Source organism: Coturnix japonica, chromosome 5 (assembly GCF_054131305.1).
Source record: "Coturnix japonica strain WE chromosome 5, WE-NBRP24, whole genome shotgun sequence".
NCBI lineage: Eukaryota > Metazoa > Chordata > Aves > Galliformes > Phasianidae > Coturnix > Coturnix japonica.
The window spans coordinates 18271510-18293434 of NC_140667.1; the positions used below are offsets into that span (position 1 = coordinate 18271510).

Genomic DNA, 21925 nt, shown 5'->3' on the forward strand with positions numbered 1-21925 from the left:
ATGTTTTGCTGGGAAGGTGATAGAGACATGAGCTGAATCTGCTGTTTTCTGGACAGTAGTTATTAAGTGAATGAGAAGTACGTCTGATGGCTGTGTGAAATAGGTATGCTAATGCCATACTGAGCTGCTTGTGTTCATGCTGCAAGCTTTAGAAGCTGCATTTCATACATATCTTTCAAGGGCCATAGCTTTTTGTAATAACAGTGTCATTGGAGCTGATTGGAATTTCTGATGATGTTTATGGGCTCAGGTTCAAGGTTGCTGGCAGGCAGCCCACTTCTCTTTTCTTTGCTGATTGTATTTTTCTGTCTAGGCAAGTACACGTGTAGGTCTGTTTTCTGCTGCCTCATTCTTGTACCTCTCACTAAGAGTTGGTTTGGTTTCTTTGTTTTTCAATACTTTCTGCTTTGAGAAGTTCTGATTTTTTGTTTTCCGCCCAAAAAAAGTTTGTAAAGTACAGTATGTATCACTCCTAGAGCATGATTGGTTCTCTTTATAAAGTATAAATATTTCTCTCCTTACCGCCGTGGTGCTTAGCTAATTAGAATTTGCATATTTTTTGTAAGAGCAGAGCAGAGCTGCACTACTTTTCCATCTGGGTGAGCTGCACGTTTTTCTCTAGAATTGTTTCCAGCTGGAAACTGTAACATCAGTTCAGTTCAGTTCACATATTGGTTACAAAGTAATCACTGCACCCCTGGTAGGGCATGAGAATGTGTACTGTGCATTGTGTATCACTCAAGGCAGTGACCGAACTGCTCGTCTTCTGCAGCACCGAGGCTGCCTATTAGTTTGGTGACTCCTAGTCCTTACAGAGTAAACAGGATCCTTTAGTCAGCCTTGTCAAATGCCTGGGATGGATGACCATCCATCTCTAAATGGATTTCCCAAGTGTCAGGAAGTGCTCAAAGTAGCTGATAGCTGCTGAAGATGAGTTGAACTCTTAATAGTGAAGTGTTAAGAGGAACAAAAAACCGTAACACCTCTTTTCTTCTCATCCTGCCTCTCCTCACTTCCCTCTAGTTGCTGAATTTGCAACTCATGCTGAGTTGTCTCTGGCAGCTGATTAATGTCAGACTTCACAGTGGGAGTGACCTGTCTCTCCTAATACACATCAGAGTAGAATGTGTGACTCAGTTGTGACTGTCACTTTGGGCTGTCACTCTGTCTGAAGGCTGACACATCTTAGACATCTGCTCTTATAAGAGATAGTTTTGATCAATATTGTCTTCCATTGTTTTCCATTACATATAGCAGCACGTAATTACAGAGGCTGGTACTTTCAGAGGAAACTAAATTACCCGTGAGCAGAAATGTATAATACTATAATACTTTCTGTTTAGAGAAGTTATTGTCCTGGTTTTTGTCCAGAAACTTTCAAAGGTTCAGGTTTCTCCTACTTATTTTTCATATACACCCACTTGACAGATACCAAGTTAAGTGTTTGCCTTACTTTTTCATCTGAAAAGACAATAAAATGCAAAATGTGACTTACTCATAACTGCACCTCAGTCTGCTTTGGAAATGAACCACCGTACAAATAAATAAACAGGCAACAGTGTTCAGAGTGTGGCTTTAACACCAGACATGGCAACCTACTTGTGGAGAAAAAGAGGACGAGATGAGATGACCTTAGCTGTGCTAGACAGGTGACAATAGGGGATGGTAGGTTAATGGTTGTCTGCCTGCTAAGGGTACTGATCTCCCGCATAACATACATTAATATGTATGCCATTAATGGTTACAAGCCTAGCAGATAGCTCTGGCACCATTCAGAACAGAGTTCGAGGGCTTTTTATTTTTACTGTTGGTTGTTTGGGTTTTGTTTGTTTTAAATGAATGGCAAAGTCAATCTGAGTTTCTAATGGGGAACTGACAGTAGTGCTGATGTTGAATCTAGTGCTCTCAATGTGACAGCAGCAATAGCTCTTGCTGTCCCATCTGGCAATGGTCAGATGTTAGTAATTTTAAAAATAAGAGATATTTGCTATGACTGAGCAGAATCTTCTTACATCCTTTTTGCTAAGGAGTTTCAGAGGGTCCTCGTAATTCTCAAGTCTTTGATATATAAAAGAAAATACAGAAAAATGGCTGTATTTTTACCTTCAGCTGTTCCCTGGTTCCTGAACAAGAGAGAGAATAATAATTCTGCATTTCCCTTTTTGTTCTTAGTAAGAGTGCATTCTTTTATATAATGCGTATATGGATAAAGGATGTTAACAATATTTTAAATGAGGAAGCTGTCATTATGTACATTTATTGCCTTAGTGAGGGGGCCGCTTAATCCAAGCAAGGGTAATGCTCCACTGTTGGTTACCAGCACATGTAGTTAGGAAAACTGGCACTGATTTGTCTCCCACCTTACCACCCCTCAAATAAAATCTCTGCTATCGGATCTGGATACTTTTTGCTGGAATTACTTACATGACGAGTTAAAGCATTTGTACAGGAATTATTCTTGCAACAGGCATACGTTAGATTTGGCTGCATATTGTATCTTTCACGTATCTGAGCTAACCATAGGCAGCATTAACCAACAACTTTCACTAAGCAGGAGACAAATCAGAGTACAAACTCTGATATTATTTAAGGCTTGACCATCCTAAACAAGCACACGAACACTGAGTGTTCCTACCTGTCCAACAGAGTCATTAACAATACTACAAGATACTAAAATCCTCTTCCTATTTGCAGTGCAACATAGTTGTGTGCACAACTGTCAACTAATCTGCTTGTGTCATAAAAGCCTTTAAAAATTAATACTGTATTTAATTCTTTGAGTTGTAGTGTTCCTTGAGAATAGTGGAACACACAGAAAGTAGGTTATTCCAGGTGTCTATTTAGGAACATCAAATTATTCTAATCAAACTCTATGATAACATCACTCACGTTAATTTTGGTGACTTGATCTCATTTCAGATGAAGTGGCGATCTCTCTTGCCTCGGCAGTGTATTTTGCTGATACCATTTCTCCTAATGGCTTTGGAAGCAGTACCTATAGACATAGATAAGACAAAAGTCAAAGGAGAAGGTCACGTAGAAGGAGAGAAGATAGAAAATCCGGTAAGTGTAATGAAATAAATCTTCAATGAAATAGTTTGTTTTAATTATTAATAATCCAGTTATAGCAAGTTGCTGTCATGAAATTTAGATGTCTTTTACTGGAGCAGTATTCAGGGAAGAAATGGGATTATCAAACACACTACTTTCTGCTGAGGTGGGGTTCCATTTACATATGTTCTCTTTTCTTCGTTACTTTCCCCGAGCTGTTAAAGGTGAGATAGCAAACTGAATTGAATTCCCCAGTATACAATGGAAAGAACTGCTTATTTTTCCACAGAGACTTCTTTGAAGTGACTGACTGAGTGGTGGCTTAGGAAATTCCATTCAGTGTTTCCATTTCATTGCTTCCAGTCAAACAGGAAAATGTTTGATTAGGGGAATTCAACTACATATCAGAAATAGTAGGGTTTTTTCAGCTGCAGCCATACTATCACACTATGTTTCTGAATGCACATCAAATAAAGATGTGTTTGAGATCTCAAATACGCTGAAGTGACAAGTGTTTTTGCCAAGAAACAAATCTGCAGTATCAGCTTTTAATAGCTGAACAATAATGTTGTTCTGGGAGAGCCAAATCAATTCTTTCGTTGAAGCAGAGTTTTTTTTCTTTCCAGAATGGAATTATTCTGTCTAACACAGTTGTATTTGCTCTGGATTGGTCTTCTGGAGTGTGTTTCATTTGTACCACACTACCACAAGAGCATAGCATATACCACAGGAACCTTAGCTGATCTAGTAGGCTAAGTCCTGGATGTAGCTCTGGTTCATATGCTCTGAGGGACCAATCCAGAGCAAATACAACTGTGTTAGACAGAATAATCTGCTCTGAGGGCAGATAAACCAGTGCAGTTTCACTAATCTCATATTTGCATTAAATGTTTCCCAAGCAGACTATCTGCTTTTTGAAAGATATGCTGATTAAAGCCAAGTAAAACTTCTGGCTGTTGCTTCTGGCAGACTGAAGGTAGCTGCCTTTAAAGGAAGTTTTCTAGGAAATGCAGCAAATAGTTTCAATGTTGTTTTGCATCTGGGAGAAACAGGCAGTTTCTGAACCACTCTTAAATTCTTGTAATTAATGATTTGCACTGTTTGGAAAGCCCACTATGTTAACATGATAGATGCTTGCATACAATGTGGTTTCCTAAATGCCTTTATCCTCTTTGTCATCTGTTGCTGAAACAAATTAATCATAAGTTCCTGCAAGATGAAAATGCAGAATCACAAAAGTAGAAGATATGTAAAAGAGCTACAATACTTGTATTGCTGAGAATTGGATTTCAGTTATATAATAACACGCAATTATAGTTACATAATTACACGCAATATATTGTTTGGCAGTATATTCTTCTCTAAAGTTATTGTTCTTTTTTGAAGGATACAGGGCTTTATTATGATGAATATCTCAGGCAAGTAATTGATGTCTTGGAAACAGATAAGCATTTCAGGGAGAAACTCCAGACTGCAGACATAGAAGAAATAAAGGTAAGTTCAAGATGTTAAGTGAAGCTAATTACGTCCATAATAATGAACCCTGCAAGATGGATGTTACATATATATTTTAAAATCTTCGTACCCCTCTTATTTTTTTGTGATACTTGTTTTTTGTTTACCTAGGTATTTAACTCTTGCTAGAGCTTTGTCTTTAATTAAGGGACAGCAAGTTTTCTGTTAAAGAATATCCCATAGAATAGTAAAAATTAAAAAAAAGCACTCATGCGTGGTTTCTGCCTTTTGCCCATCTATTTAAAAGGCTGTTTTAGATTCAACACAGATAGATACATCCTTGTATTCCACAGAAGAGCCACAAGCCTAGTTCTCACTCAGTTTTGCCTGCTGGGTGGTTTGGAACACTGTTTCAAACAGTGTTCAAACAGAAGTGAAGATGGTGTATCATTTATTGATACGAAGACATGGAAGAGAATTATAAGAAAGTCAGGTTTTCTAATCTGAGGAAATTCACAAGCTGTTCTGGAAGAAGTGTCAATGTGCTTAAATGAGGCATCAGAGAATTTTGACATTCTCCGCTGCTGTCCTTTCTTGAGCACCATTCCAAATAGAACACTCTCCCAAAGTCTCATTGTGTTTCTGTCTTTTGTACTCCAGTGGCTCTATGTGGTAGCTGTTCTATGTTCTCCTTTTATGAGTTAGAAACTTTGCATGACACAGGTAGGAAACAGCCCAATGTGACAGAGAGGAGATCCTGCCTTTTGCATTTTTTAAAATCCTTCATGTTGTCATTGACAGATTTGATTCCTCTTTCTTCTGTACTATAGCTCGGGTTGCTCTTGAAGATTACTATGAATTTCCAGAGCCTGATAAATATTCTTGCCATGTTAATGGCTGTTACTGTGCTTGTATCTTCTCTCAAGTATTACAGTGGCTGAAGAAAATAGTACTGTGTGTTCATCTTGCAGCTATTTCAAATTAATTTGAGAATGTTTGATCAAGAAATTTATCACTTCTGAAACCTCACAAGGTATTTCTGCTGCAAGGCCAAGCTTATGCTCTTTAAAGGAGCAAATATTTCTGAAGAGAATTTGTACACCTTTCTGTATTCTGCTCTGTTTCTATAACCTAAAATTTTTGAAAACGTTCATTGAAAGACTTCTGAGATTCTTATACGTATGAGCTACATTATGAGAAGGACTACAACTGGTCTGCTGTCTTGCAGCTCATATGCAATGGGAATAGTAAAGACTACTTTCTTTTATGTTTTTATAGATCAGTTTTGTTTTTTGACAGAGTGGAAAGCTAAGCAGAGAGCTTGACTTAGTAAGCCACCATGTGAGAACACGGCTGGATGAACTCAAACGACAAGAGGTGGCAAGATTAAGAATGTTAATTAAAGCCAAAATGGATTCTGTTCAAGGTAAGAATACAAAATTTAACAAGGTGAACTGGGTACCTGTCCAATACAAGCTAGACAAAATCTAAGTTGCACTGTCCTTGTTGTCAATAGTAAAAACTATAATCTGAAAGTAACCGTCCTTTTTGATTTAGTCTGTTGGCAACAAACATACATCTTTATAGGAAACTGAGAAGAAAATAAAAGCCATTTATTTCGTAAATAGCTAAATTTGATTTTGACAGTGGATTTTGCAGATGCTTCTAATCCTTTCTGAGCTTTTTGAGATATTTTTGTAGTTCAACAGTCTACAAATAACTCACTGAGAAATAGCCACGTATTGGATTATTTTAGAACACAAAACAATGTCTCATTTATTTGGGGTAGGTTTGTTTTTTTTAATTAATAGTCACTTAACATTATGTTTTCATTTTTTCTTTTTAAGTTCTTTCTGGTGGAAAGGGGCTGTTTTACAGATTTATATCAGATATTAAACATTTCAGTTCAGAAGATGATTTTTCTTATTTTTGAGGTAATTCTAAGGTCCTAAGTAAAGAGGAACATTTAGGGTGCGAAAACTTATCCATAACATTTTCTAATTGTTAATTAAATCAATTGAAATACTCCAAGATGGATCCTAATCCCGTTAAGCCAAATTTAGAGGTAGCAAGTAGGCCGAAGAAGCATGTATATGCAAATATGCCTAGGGGATATTACTGGAGTCAGGAAAAAAAAAAACAAAACAGTTTAATTTGGGCAAGGAGGTATTTTTAGTATAGTACGTTCCCAATGAACACTTTAGATGGTATCATCACGTAGCGAATGAAGAACATAGAGTTCTCTGAGAATTTCAATATAACCTTTTTATCCTTTGCTTTCATTTTCTGAAAGTTTTAGTTCAGTGAGTACAAACCACCAGTATCTGGATGGTGCATACCAGACCTCCACAGGAAGTTAGTGTATTGCCTCGCATACCTGTCAGACCCTGTGGTTCTTTTTTCTTACATGGTTTTTAGCTGCCAAAAGCCTATAATCTCATGCTTGTATTGCAAGCAAGCACTCCACAGCCACAACAGATCAAGCATGCATACACATTCTGTCACTGTGTGAGATGCTATATCTGGAAACAATCAAAGCAGATTATACCCTTTCAAAATATTCAGACGACAATTAATGTGAAACAGTGTGATTCAGAAAATATTTTGTAAAGTTTATAGTGGGTCCTGCCATTGAATATTTCACATCACTTGTACAATCAGATTATCTATGAAGCACAGCTGCATCTGCACACTTAAGCAGCATCTTGGAGCATGTGCAAAAATGCATTCTGTAGTAACAGCAGGTAGAGCAGTTTGATTTCCTTGTGTTTGTTCTTTTAATATTTTCCATATAGTTCAAATTAATATCTTGGTCCTTTATCTGATTAAGTCCTGCTTTATTTGCACTCAAATAGATCAGGTCCAACAGACATGGACATATGTTCTTCATATATTCGGTACTGATGCAGATGTATTATTGAACATTTGTACCAAGATCCTGCTAGACTGACTAGTACAGGACAAGAATGTTAGGAGCTGGATGACTTTCTCCAGGGTCAAGTCTCAGACAATGCAATAATGTGACAAGTAAATACTGTCAAATTGAATTAGCTGTTTCTTCATAAATAGATTTGAGGGGATTTTATTGTTTTGTTTGTTTTTTAAATACTCTGATACTACCCTTCCAAAAAACATTCCATAAACAGACTAAGGAATGTATATTTCAGAAAAAATTATGATCTCATCAGGGATAAATGTGCCCTAGGCAACATTTGCTGCTTTGTGATAATATGAATACAACACTGAATGTGAGAGTAACAGTTTACCATAGGATAACAAGTTCAGAATTGTTTTCCTTTGCTTAATTTATTTTTTAGCCAAATGAAATATTTTTACTAACCAATCTAGTAAAAGCTGTTCAGAATTGTTACCTATAACATACCAAAGCACATCCTGCTAAGACAGCATTATTATTTAGCATTGACAGTGAGAAATCAGAACAGATAGAAAAGCTTGTAATTGTAGAAATGTATTTTGTTGTTAGTGCATTGTATATTTATATTACTGGGTACAGTCCAAGTCTTAAAAAAGGAGAAACGTTTGCAACTTTTAGATAAAGGACTTGACTCTCCACTGTCCTACACTTCTTGTTTTGCACAAATGAAATTAGAAATTCTGGTTATTGGATATGATTTTCAACCATATGTCTTGCATTATATATATATGCACAATTAATGGTTCATTCACAGAATATACTGGGCAAGTTAGAAGAGTTAGAATTCTCTGATGCAAGTTGTTAGCTGTAATAGCTGAAGTTATATCTCATTTATATAAAGAAAAGAAGAATAAAATGTTTTGGTTTATAGAGCTCAACTGATTGTACATTTCCTTGCTGAGAGGCAAACTTCAGTATATTAAATTATTGTGTGCAGTGCAACACCTGACACACTGGAAGGAGTACAGTGCAAATTGCTATCAAGTATGCTTGATCTCCTTCAGGTAAATCTGCTTTATGAGTGTTAAGGTAGTTAAGACACTCAAGGCACAAACACCTTGTGAAAGCACTGAAATTCCTGATCTTTCTTGCTTTCAAACTTATTTTAATGTTTTATGTTTGTACCTGTACCTCCTTCTTTCAGATACTGGCATAGACCATCAGGCTCTCCTTAAACAGTTTGAGCACCTGAACCATCAGAATCCTGACACGTTTGAGCCGAAGGACTTAGATATGTTGATCAAAGCGGTGAGTGCTAAATACAGAGAACTGGGGTTATGTTTTATTTGTATTAATTACATTTTTTCATCTGGTAGAGATGAACACTTATATATACTTTTTTTCCCTTTTTAAAGGAATGACTTGAAGTCCTCTGTTTCAGAGAAAATCACTTGTCTGCATAGCACACTTGAAATCTTTGTTGCCAAAGAGACCATACATTTTGGCATGGCATCTTAACAGGATTTGCATTCATGTGCCAGTACAGCCAACTTTGGGAATAAAACACAACTTTCTGAAAGCATTTGAATTAAGCACAGTATCGAGAGAAGCACATCCTTCTCAAACCTATTTCAAAGCGATATAATTGTCTCACAGAGTGACATAAATAATCATCCCTAAACCAGCTATTTGAATTTGGGAATCTGTTATATATACATCTGAAGGAGAGCAGAATTAAGATACCAGTATCAGAAGCTGCATATACTGAGCATGGAGTTTGATGTCTAAATAGCATCAATAAGGGACACTTTTTTTTTTCCCATTCCAGTCAGTGTTTAAGACAATGCAGTTAAGCTAAGCACAGAATTGTGTTTTTCAACTGCTTTAAAATAATATATTTCCCTGAGGGGAAAAAAAAAGAGGACTTAAGTCTCACGATGTGACAATACTGCATGTCTGAGAAGGCATTTCATATTGTCAAAGTAAATGGGAAGACTCTTTTTTAAAAAATAAAATCTATTTTAAGCTTTGTTCATTTCTCATAGGTATATCTACCTTTGGAAATTTTAACATCAGTTTTGTGAAAAATTATTCTCTCTATATACTTACATATATATTAAAGTTCCTTGCTGTTTCTGAGAGCATCGCTGCTGAAAAAATTCTAGTTGGTTAGGAGAAGCATATCCTCAGCAGGGCAGTTCTTTCTCTTATTACATCATTTTTCTTCTCTTTTCAGCTGAGATATTGACCTATTTTAATGGGTATTGAGGGATAGGGGACGTGTTAAAATCATTTATGAAGAGGTCTGATTAATCAAAAAATTATAAATAATGGGAAGACTTTATCAGGTATGAATGTGAACTTCAAAAAGCACTAGAAGACTATATCCTTTAATAACTTGACCTGAAAATTGATACAGCTTTAAATCTTATATAAGTACATGTCAGAAATTCTCACACTTTTCTCTCCACTTAAATAGTTTCATTGATTTAATCTGTAAGAAGCTGCTGTATAGTAGTGTTGTAATACTGCATTATTAATGGAAGGGTAAACTAGAAATGCTCTTACACTGAAATGAATAAGAATTTACTATACTACTTGATGCTGTGCTTAGTTAATAATAAAATACTTCTTGGGCTAATTAATGAGAAAAAATACCTCAATGCTCTCTTATAGAACTGTTTCTGCAAAAGATTTCTAAGCAGTCAAACCTTTGCAAATTAAGTTCATTGAAAGTAACAGGAGAAAGGAGGTAAGATACTTTTGTATCGCTGTCAAGTGAAGGAGGACCACCAACCAGTTTACTTCATGTTTAAGAGGGGAACGGCAATATAGTCAGCCTCACCCACATAGCTGAACAGTGGTATTTTACATGATAATGTATCACATGCATTAACATAATCATGTGGCATAATTGTGCATATATATTATCTGTGCTTATAGGCTACAAGTGACCTGGAGAATTACGATAAAACCCGCCATGAGGAATTTAAGAAATACGAAATGATGAAAGAACATGAGAGAAGAGAGTATTTAAAAACATTGGATGAAGAAAAGAGGCAGCGTGAAGAATCCAAATTTGAAGAGATGAAAAAGAAACATGGAGATCACCCTAAAGTTCACCATCCTGTAAGGCTACAGTCTATTCTTAGGCATTTAGAAGGAGGGTTTCCTTTCCAGTTGATAATGAGAAGGAAGTATTATGTTTCTTCTCATGATTTGTCTTGTTGACATAGAAGCAGAGAGCAGGAGCAGTGCTTAGAGCTTTAGAAAACCCACCACATATACTTTCCTTTTTTTCTGTATTCTATTTGCTGGCAGAATTATTATTTACGAACTAGCTAAAAGTCACAAAAAGAGGAAAGATGGGTATTTGAAAACATAGGGATTCCTGCAGGGAACTGCATCACAGAACAGTTTGCTGCAGGAGCAGCAACTGGTTGAATTTAGTTAATCTGTTGTTTCTAGGTGAGTCTGTGTGGCCATGACTTTCCTGAGAATATACATTCCTTTCCTGAGAATATACATTTTTTTGCCACTCTCTCTTTCCTTGGGCCTTTCTATCTAGAAAAAGTATGTGACCTGAATTAAAGGAAATCATAATGATTATGTTTTGAACATTACTAATTAAAAAAAAGCCTGTCAGAGAAACCGTAATACAGGAATGCAAAGGAAGGTTGTAAAAGTACACTTAATCATCTTTTTGAATATTTTTCTTTGTAACCAATATACAGGGAAGCAAAGATCAATTGAAAGAGGTGTGGGAAGAAGCAGATGGGCTAGATCCAAATGAGTTTGACCCCAAAACATTCTTCAAATTACATGGTAAGAGGTTTGGTTTAACATTAATTAGCAAATGCTATGACTTTCTTTAATCTTTTGCTGAGAACATATGTTCAGCAAGTTTGCATTATGCTAGGAAGAGGACTTAGAACTCAAGTGAGTTGTGTGAATCCAAAAGGTATAGGAGAAAATATCTATATTGTTTTTTGCATGTCTACTGTGGAGCCAGATAGGGCCGAAATTTGAAAACAGAAATTTAAATGCTCAAAAAATGAAACAGCAAGTAACCAGAAGTAGTTGCTCAGGGAAGTAAGAGTATTTACAGGTCTGTCCACAACCACAACTTTGCTCATGCACTGTAAGACAAGGATAAGTCCTTAAGGGTGTGTTGAGGAAAACCTGCTTTCTTCACATCTTTGCAGAGAAGTACCATAAGAGAAGCACCCCTTATGTTTGAAGTGGTCTTGGAACTTCTGAAAATGCTTGACACTTCTAACACTGCCTTAAAAAAACAAAGTCCAGAGCGCTTCTCAACGCATTTCTGAGCAGTCTGCAATCAGGAACAGTGCAATAGTAGCTGGGAAAAAGATGCATCTCAGTAGGCATTTTGCTTTGAATAAGGTTATTTAAATTCATAACTGTCTGATGTTGATAAATGCTTCATAATCAAGTACCCTTAAGCAGAACCTTCCCCTCAGTGGGCTATTAAGGGTTAGGTGGCACAAACAATTCAACTAATGATGATAATTTAATTGATATGTTATAGATTGATCCTAACTTTTTGTTTTGGTTTATAAATATGTATTATATAGAAAGAAAGCCATGTTTCTTGTTTCTAGAAAGAGATCTTAAAAAACAATTATCTGGAAATTTTTAGTAGTTATTTTATGCATGTCATACCAAAACAGCAGTAGCTAAAATGACCTTTTCCCTGAGAGCTTAGGGCATCAAAAACTCTGAATTAAACAAAGATAATGCATCATAGTACTCATTAGATGTAGCCATCCCCTTTCTATTTCAGAAGTTTTATAACATTCTTCAGAATTGAATGTAACATGCAAAGTAGATAGTATTCTCTTGTTTGCACTGGTCATCAAAACTAGTTTTGTACTGCTATTTTCTTAAGCATTGTATGTTTATATAGATTTTTACAAAATTCTGTTGTTATTTTGGAGTTGTACTGTTGGCTAACAATATTTTTCTATTCAATTCTGTTATTCTTCAGTCTCTTTACAAATGTAGTTGTTAAATTGGGACAAGTTGTTCTCAGCTATGTTTTTTGGCAGTTGCACTGAATACAGTCTTGTTGTGACCTATTTCAGCTTGCTAAGAAGAAGGGGGAATACTTCAGACTTATTCAATCACTTGTTAACAGTTGGGTAGTGAAAGGTGGTGATATGGATCAGCTGATTCTTGATAAAAAACAGAACAGAAAAGCTGACCTATGGAACCAGCATCTCCTTAAATTATATTTTTAATCCACATAGGGTGTATGCGCTGCTGCTTAATTCATGGAGACTTTCTGTCCATAATTAACATACATTTTCAATGCTTCCTATTTTAGATGTCAATAATGATCATTTCCTGGATGAGCAAGAATTGGAAGCCCTATTTACAAAAGAGGTAAAAAAAAAAAAATCCAAAGGTTCACTTACTCAAAAAAAAAAAAAAATTGCAGGAATGTCTGGTTTTTTTTTTCAAAAGCAAATGTAGGTTTTGGACTACTATTATTTTATATATATTATTTTATAATTTATTTTGTTATTTATGCACCCTTAATATTTAAGCACAGCTGTAAGCATATACAAAAACTAGGAAAAAAAAGTATTTCAGTCTTAGGACTCAGACAGTAGACATGTATTTATTATGTACTTTTCTGCCAGATGTTCAGTTCAGATTTCATTATTAGTCCTCTGAGCAGTATACCTGTATAATTTGCAGTGGAGAGCTGCAAATCTGCTTTGGCTCAGTGCAGTCTAGTGTAGGTTTTGAATCTGAACAGCTGTACACATTCAGTGCCAGTTATAAACCTTACAGAAAGAAAAAAGGTCACACTCATTTGAAAATACTTAGGCTGCATTTCTTGACAAAGAGTCACAATGGATTAATTTGCCTCATCAAATCTAAGTGCTCTACAATGAAGGACAACACTGTAGAAGCGGCAGCAGGGATTTCACATTATTTGCATCTAGCTAGTTTGGAGCACAAGTACATTTGGTAAAGCAGGCAACCCCTTAGTTTCTTTAAGCTTCATTAGAAAAAGCAGAAATATTAGTACTACTTTGCCTCCCTGAGCTGCAGCAAGATACCGATACTACAGAAACAGTGAGTAAACAAAAAGGCTTGGCCTTCTTTTTTTGGGAGGTTCTGTCTTGTAACAAAGAAAACAAGCTTCCCATGCAAAGTTCCAATATTATAGCTGGCACTAATGAGCTTCAGAATGTATGAGATATGCTACATATGTAAGCTTATAATTCTCAATTACTATAAACTGTAGAAGATTTAACAGTATAATTGTTGCAATCCCTTTATGTCCTACAAAAATGTACAACAGTCTTTTTTGACAAGTAAGTCCCAGTATTTTACAGTGTTGTAATTTAAAAATTAATAATCTGGGACTGTAAAATTACCTATGAGAAAGAAAGCTAAGTTGCTTAGAAAGCTAAGGAGAAGCAGATAAACATGAACTCACTAGAAAGCACTGTTTAAGAAGAGAAGTGGGCAATTAAGCTTAGCACTCAGTTTTTCTTGTGATATCCTGAATGCTTACACTGTGGACAGCATGCTCAGAATTACTCTTTCCTGTTCAAGAAACTTTGGAAACTCAGCTTACTTCAAATCAAACAGGAACGCAGACAGCATGCTGAGATCAATGTTTAAAGCACTGAATTACAACAGACCACATGAATTAACTGAGAACTTTATCCTTAGCAATGATGACATACTCATTTGTTGAGTAAATACTATGGTAAAAGAGATTTACACCTATACACATGCTTGGAAAAATGATGAACTCATGTTTTTAGCTGTCTGAAACTACTGTTCCAAATCTTTCACTTGAATGAGCAGTCCTTTCTCCAAAATAACATTTCCTAAATTTAAATTTCAGCTAGAAAAAGTATATGATCCAAAAAATGAAGAGGATGACATGGTTGAAATGGAAGAAGAGAGGCTGAGAATGAGAGAACATGTAATGAATGAGGTATGGACTAATGTTTAATAAAGCTGATGTTTTCCTGCTACATTAAAAAAAGAATAGTTCTAATACTAAGGATTGCCTAAATACAATAGAAGGGCACAATGTTATTAGTGCTGAGATTCAGAAAGCCACAGTTATCAGGCCCTATCTTAGGTTGATGTAAATGCCTGAAGACTAAACTTATTAAATAAATTCCAGAGGAGGACTTGGCAATAGCCTCATGTCATTTGCAGGTACTCGGATTTAATACAAATGCCCAGTGAATTTTGTTAAACAGGGAAGACTATGAATGTCCTCTTACACTTGACAGTAGGGTGAGATTCTGTGGAAAGATTAAGGAAAGTACTGTCTTCTGGTTTTTGTCCATTCAGAAGAGATGTGTGAGTTCAAGGCATTACTTACAACAGTGATTACCATTACTGGTTCTCACTGTTTTGTGGTTTTTTTTTTCTGTTCGGGAAACAGAGGAAAGGGAAGAGGGTATTTTGAATCACTCTTTTTCACATATTTTTTCTCTATTCAACTTTTTTTCTTAAGCTTGAGGATCTGAGCAAGCCTGGACTTCTTTTACTCATGAAGGGAGGAATTTCCTCTCTTCCCTTTAAAGGTTTCTGACACAGTTCATCTTTGCTTTGTTTTAAAATCTCCCTATCCAACAGTAGAGATTGTTCTGACTCAGAATTACAATGTTATTATCAAAAAGCTACAATTTGTTTTTCCTGGGAAACATCAGGCATGCTCCTATAAGCACTGGGCCTGCAGCCACACGTTTTTGCAATTACTTCCCAAGTGAAATGTGAGGATTTACTTTTTATTTCCATTTTTACTAAGCTAGATGATGGCTTGGATGAGAAGTTTTTAGAGGATGTTGCAGGCATTCATTTGAAAAATGGGACAATTTAAAAATAAAATGGTTGTATTTGAAGATACTTATGTAACAAAGTTAATGTTTTCTCTACCAAAACCCATCCTTTAGGCAGAGTTTAATTTTTTTTTTTTGCTTCAAACAGGTTGACATCAACAAGGACAGACTAGTAACTTTGGAAGAGTTCCTGCGAGCTACAGAAAAAAAAGAATTTTTGGAGCCAGATAGTTGGGAGGTAAAGAAAATGTGTTCCAAGTGCAACATACTGTACTATTACCATCACTCTAACCAGGAAACCAAATGGCATGTGTCTGACCTTTGCCATTTTTCTGTCTTGTTTTGGTATATGTGTGGTTAAACGCACTAGCTAAATGTAATATACAAAACGTGACAGACTAATACAGTACAGATGTAATCTTTATGGTCTGCACACAAACAGAAATGGTCTTGCACTGCCACCACATGGATTTAGAAGATGTTTATCCACATGTTTTTCAAACATGAAGTGGACATTTCATTTATGAATCACTTTAAAGCAGAGATACAATCTCAGTTGAAAACAAGAGGATTTTTTTTTTCCTCCTAACTCTAAACTTGTCATAGAATCTTGCTAAGAAATAGCTATTTTACTGTTTAAATGAACATACTAATTCATAACATTATCATTCACATCTAGTAAACTGTGCAATTCATATAATTATTTCAGTGGAAACATAATGAAAAATAGATACGCATTCCTACTCAAGTATTCATGTTTGTTCTTTCTTGCAGACGCTAGATCAACAGCAGCTCTTCACTGAGGATGAACTGAAGGAATTTGAAAGTCATATTTCTCAGCAGGAAGATGAGCTCAGAAAGAAGGCAGAAGAACTTCAGAAACAGAAGGAAGAGCTACAGAGGCAGCATGACCAGCTTCAGGCTCAGAAACAAGAGCTTCAGCAGGTACGCTTATGACAACAGGATTTTTTTTCTCTCTCTCCTGTATTCTTATGCATGTGAAGGCTTATGACAGTCCCCAGCTCTGGAACATCTTTCATCTTAATTTCTGATAGGAATCTCAGTTGAATTCTAAACAACAGCAGTACTGCAGCACGTCATAATCCATTACTTCAGATTACAGCAAACAGTGAAAGCATCTCAACTCAGTAGTTTTCCTGCTAACCAAGACTCAGCATAATGATGTGCATACGTTTCCTGTGCTTATTCACTCATGTCAGAGAAAGTTGACAGAGTGAAGTTTTTCAACTGCGTTACTTCATTTTTCACCAGGTTGTAAAACAGATGGAACAAAAGAAACTACAACAAGCAAATCCACCTGCAGGACCAGCTGGAGAACTGAAATTCCAGCCCCGTATGTATCTTTCTATGTAGAAAACACAAACTTTAAGATTCCCAACATGACAGTCATTAAAAATACATTTTCTGTTCAAACTCTTAAATATAATGTGGTTTTAATGATCTCTGTAGGGAGGCTCACTAAACTGTCTTCAAGACAGAAGTATGGAAGATTTCTAAAATGTCGATGAAATCTCACCAATTTTATATCTGTAGGAAAATAAAAAGAGTTCTAACTTACAGCACTAGATGGACAGAGAAAATATTGCAGTTTGTTGGAGCGTTTTGTATGTCAGTCTAAAAATAGTGAGATCTAGGATAAGTCTGAGTATTCAGAAAAGAGTAGGGGCATACAAACGACCACACCTGTCTAATGTCCTATGGCTGCATTACCAGTGCAGAGATAGGTGCATTCAGTGTAGCTTGTGTTGTGCAAACATGTTGTAATATACCTGATTTGAATAGCAAGAATGTGAAATGACAGTAATTCAAGCAGCATTGCTTGTTGTACAACCATGCTCCTGATGCCAAGATGTCTGCACAAGCTCTAATGTTGGTTCACCTATCATTCAATGGTTATCACTAGTTATGCAGCTAGATGAAAGCTGTTTGTTACTCTCTTAGCTGTATCTTGGAATTCCAGATTGTAATCCAAAATTGTGGTCTCAGTCTCTGACTGGGGAACAAATCAAAACATTGAAATGCTTTCGACATGTCTGTCCTCTCTGGTCAGTTTACCTGCATCTGAGCACAACATGATGTGACAAGCTTTAGACAACATGAGCAACCAATGGCTTCAACACGAACAGACAATAAAATCACAATAAATCATTCCATATGATTATTGGTAAAAACAAAGTGGTCAGCTGTATTTTAACACTTCTTACCTCTGCCCTTCCATACATCCAAACATTTTCCTCCCCATCTAGAACTAATATGGCTTTTATTGGCTTCCATGTTTATGTGCTAACATTGTCAGTACAGCTCAGGAATTTTTAACAACTTTAATATAAAGCTTTGGGCTATATCCAGTCAGACTTTTGAATATTGGAAGGATTTAACAGCACTTGTGGGGCCAACAGTGAGATTTCAAACCTGAAATACCATTTTCAGTGATTACAGCTCACTTTGAGTATTCTGGAGTTCTATCCTCAAACTATTCTGTTTTATGACCAAAGCAAGAAAAAATGGAATTTGAACATGAGTTTCATTTTATCTTTCATTTGCTTCAAAGCTGCTTGGGGCTAATACCAATTTATAAACCTTGGTTATGATAGCCTCTCTTACTCTTCAGTAAAAACACCGTTTGTAATCACAGATACCTTGGGCTTGGTTTAGTGATACATCTTTTAACACTGGCAATAACTGATTATACATATATATATGAAATATACACTATTGTTGTAGTGTTAGGATTAGAGGTTTCATAAACATGCAGTATGTTTTAGAAAGAACAGATTAATATCCAGAAAGAGACTATATAAATAAAAACATTTTTTGCTGAAAACAGAAGCAACTAGTAATCTAAGAAGAAATTCTGAATATTATCATTTTGCAGCCTCCTGGGTAAACTCAATCTGATTTCATTGTTGGCCATGTAAATTCCAGCTTCCAATTACAAAACAAAAACAGGTGGTTCAGTTTGATTGTCTGTACACTAGAAACATTACTTTAGGGACTTTTCACATGTGGAGCTCATTTAATAGAGAAATTTTAAGCAGTTTTATTCCTGTTTTACAGCTGGCGAGCACAAAATTGAAGAAGCACCAAAACAACCTGCAGGAGGTGATCAGCCTCTACCACCAGGACACATCCAAGAACCAGCTGCTGGAACTGATCAAGTTCACCCTTAGCCACTTGTGCCTCAACTTTATAGCATCTTTATTATTTTGGGGGGAGGGTAAAAGGCAGAAAAGGGAGAGGGACAAAAAAAACAAAAAACAAACAACAAAAAGGGTAATGAACTCTCCACTTTCTTTCCCAGATTGTAAAAATCACTGGGAGCATTAGAGATTAAATATCAATCAGGCTTGAATCATAAATTAATTTTCTCTCCAATACATCAGTAAGAAAGGCAACAGGAGGATCATTTAGCAGCTATAACGGAGGAAAAATATTAAGGAAACTTATTATTAAAGGTTTTTATGGCCAAGGGACTTAGCTCTTGGACTCTTCTCCTATAAAAAGAGGGAGATGACTGCCATTGCGTGTTTAGGCACGAATTGCAAGCTTTTCAGAGAAGAAGCAATGAACTGGCCTGAATATCAAGTTAGATCTTGTTTTATGTAGAAACTCTTTCCAGAAATGCTGAGAAGCAAAGTACAGGGAAATAGACCATAGATAAAGGCCTACCATTTCCAGTACTACCAAACACTTTCTTCTTCTGAGACCAAATAAAAATGAAAATTCTTACGCTTAACTTTTAGAAAATTTGCACTTTCTAAAATTTAGCCACCACAAACAATTGCATGGAATAGTGAATACTTTTCATGTTTACAGAAGCCTAAGAATTTCACTATGAGCCTTCAGAAGGACTACTGTACTTCTAGTGGATTGGTCTGAACCGTCCTTGTTAAGATTAATTCTGTGTAGCAGCTGGCTCACTCATTTGGCTCCAGGGATAGTACTTTTGTCCCTGTTTCTTTCATCAGGTGCCAAGTGATCTCAAAATTTTGCATGCAGTTAAATAAGCTTTTTATGTTGATGGAAATGTACAAAACAGAACAAGGCTCACTGTCTTTTTCTGTACAGATTTTCCTACCTCTTGCGGTAAAACCAGATTTTTTCAAAATGCACCATGTGATTCTGAAAGCTCTTCTCAGACATGAATCTTTGACTTGTTAAGAGTCTCACTGTTAATACACATTTGTCTTTCAGCAGTTAGTTGATGTAGGCATATGAAATATCTAAAACAAGGGTGCTACTTGATTGTATTATTTTGGAATAGAACCAGGATAGCTCTCTCATACTGTAAGCCAAGATTTTTAAAAACCAAACAAAAAAACAACAAAACAAAAACTGAGCAGCAAAAGTTGTCTTTCCTGTGGGTTTTGCTATAACGTCAAAAAGCTGTGTGATTGTCCTTGCTTCTCATCCACTTCAGACTGAGCGTAAACCCTCTTTCTAGCTTTGTGTTTGTTTGTTTGTTGCTGTTAAGAAGAAATATGGATTGCTCTGATTGTATAACATTGGCTCTGAACTGATATACACGCACCTTGGCAAGCATCCTTTGTATTTTCTTCCACTTCTGTGGCTAACTGCATTCTCATTCAAAGAGATCATTTGGGTTTTGAGCAAAGAAACAGGCAGGCCTCTCCTACCAAAAGATGTTTCTTACAGGATAATACTCAAATATTTTAGGCAAACTCAAAGACCTTTGGCAGTTACTAATGTTTTGTATTGATATTTGATATTTAAGTCTCTCACTAAAGTATTCTGATTGATAGAGGCTGGTCATATTCCTTACATGCTTAATGCTTCTTTCAGATGAATTGAGCATATTCACATTCTTCACACAATGTAACAAAACTCATTGCTGGAATAGATTAGGTTTCTTTATCTGTTTCATCTTGTTAATTGTGATGTCACATTTCATTCATTTATACCACTCCAGCAATTAGATTTACTTTGTTGTTGTTCTCTCTCCAAGTTGTTAGTATCTTAATATGTTTCTAAAATTAGTTTCAAAAGCCACTGTTTGTTACTTCCATGTAATTCTAACATCAGTTTATGTCTTTGTCAGGAGGCTGAAGCTTATTTCTACAACTTTTTGCTAAGAGAACTAGACGTAGTTACAGCTACAAGCAGAGTAACATCATTTCCCAGTGCAGAGTCTTGGCTTTAGGGCTGTAAGCATGATAATCAGGAGCAGAGTGAGGAAAGAGGAAAACAAAGGTGAGTTATTCTAACACCACAAAAAAGAGGAGGGGACATTTTTCCTTCTCCTTGTACCACATGAAATTTTGCAAAGAAAGAATGATACAGCTGGAGATGTTTCCAGAGAATCAAGGACTGAAACCTTTAATCTGAATGCATTTCTACCATACAAATCATTCTTCCTTCCTATCTGCCTCATCACAAATGTTATTATAGGTAGTATAGTATATGCTCTCAAGCACTTGCCACAGCTCAAGCTTTGTTTTCATTGCAAAGTTAACAAGAGTTCCCAATTTTACATTTCAACTAACTTGAGCCACATTCGGCATAAAACAACGCGTATCTTTCCTCAACTGCTGTCTGATACTGAAATGTTCTTGTCAGTGTTAATTTTAGTGATAGGTTTGCATTTTAACAATATACTTAGGTTCACTTCTTAGAGGTAAAAACAGGCAATTTTCTAAATTCTAGAATTACTGATCAGATTTCTCTCTTAACAGTAATGTAAGTTGTAGTCCAGCTGTCAGATGTTTGTGCTGAATTGTGAGGAAGTCAATGCCTTAGTTCACAGTAACATTTAAGTTATTTAACTCCTACTGAGCAGACCCTAACTTTGCTGCCTAAAAGTTTTTGAGACAAATTAGAGATTCATACTCATCTGTCCAATTCAGAATCTCATACGAGTCATTATCTGTTCCACATGTCTGCATAGAGAGGCCTAAATGGGTATTTTCCTGGAAGATGGGCAGTCAGGTCCAGTCTCAACAAACAGCAAACAGTCCTGACCTGATGCTGTCCATCTTGTCATTCTTTATGGAAAGGACTTTATTCTTCAGACCCAAGCTAATGAGGTCTCAATCTGAGCATAATCTAGTCCAATTATTTTTGAGGATTAATTCTGAGATAAACGTGTAATTCACTGTAAGGAATATCTGCCATAGATGTTATGCAACATGCTAAAGTCACACCTACACATGGAACATGTAACTGGTTTAACCCTTCTTTAACACAGCTTTTTTTCAATAATGACATCTTTCATTAGGTTCTCTCTTCCACAACAGAGACTGAAAGTATTACATTATCCACTCACTGCCTGTTTTCTTCTATGGTATGGATTTCTCAGGAGCTTTTTAAAAGATTAAAAAAAAACTTGCAGCTATGTCAGGAAATAGAACTCTATAATTGAAGTTAAACAAGGGACTGGAATATCATGGGCACCAGGACTTTGACCTGTACTCTGCTTTTCCTTTAGGAGGTGATTTACAGGAAAATTGAATGTAACCTCATAGAGGCATCAATTCCAAGACAAAGATACAGATGTTTTGTTTTGTACTTGGCTGGGATTTCAGTAGGAGGATGAAGGGGTAAGATTTGGTCAGTGGTGTATAAATTTTTATCTTCCAGTGCAATATATGTAAGAAAAAAAGGCCCAGTCCATAGTTTGTATTGATTAGTTTTTAACTGGATTAAACTGAATCTCAGTGCA

At 36.0% G+C, this 21925-nt stretch overlaps 1 protein-coding gene across 2 annotated transcripts in view; it reads left to right on the top strand.

Moving 5' to 3' along the window:
- The window catches only part of NUCB2 (nucleobindin 2), a 26109-nt gene extending 4184 nt beyond the window's left edge, over positions 1-21925 (top strand). For both annotated transcript variants that reach the window (XM_085548606.1, XM_015864126.3), the window contains 12 exons: positions 2920-3063; positions 4438-4545; positions 5806-5932; positions 8586-8689; positions 10325-10510; positions 11116-11206; positions 12729-12787; positions 14274-14366; positions 15374-15463; positions 16000-16170; positions 16498-16579; positions 18304-21925. In XM_085548606.1, the coding sequence (XP_085404732.1) occupies positions 2920-3063; positions 4438-4545; positions 5806-5932; positions 8586-8689; positions 10325-10510; positions 11116-11206; positions 12729-12787; positions 14274-14366; positions 15374-15463; positions 16000-16170; positions 16498-16579; positions 18304-18416 (1368 nt within the window). In that variant the 3' untranslated portion in view covers positions 18417-21925. The remainder of the gene's footprint in view (positions 1-2919; positions 3064-4437; positions 4546-5805; positions 5933-8585; positions 8690-10324; positions 10511-11115; positions 11207-12728; positions 12788-14273; positions 14367-15373; positions 15464-15999; positions 16171-16497; positions 16580-18303) is intronic.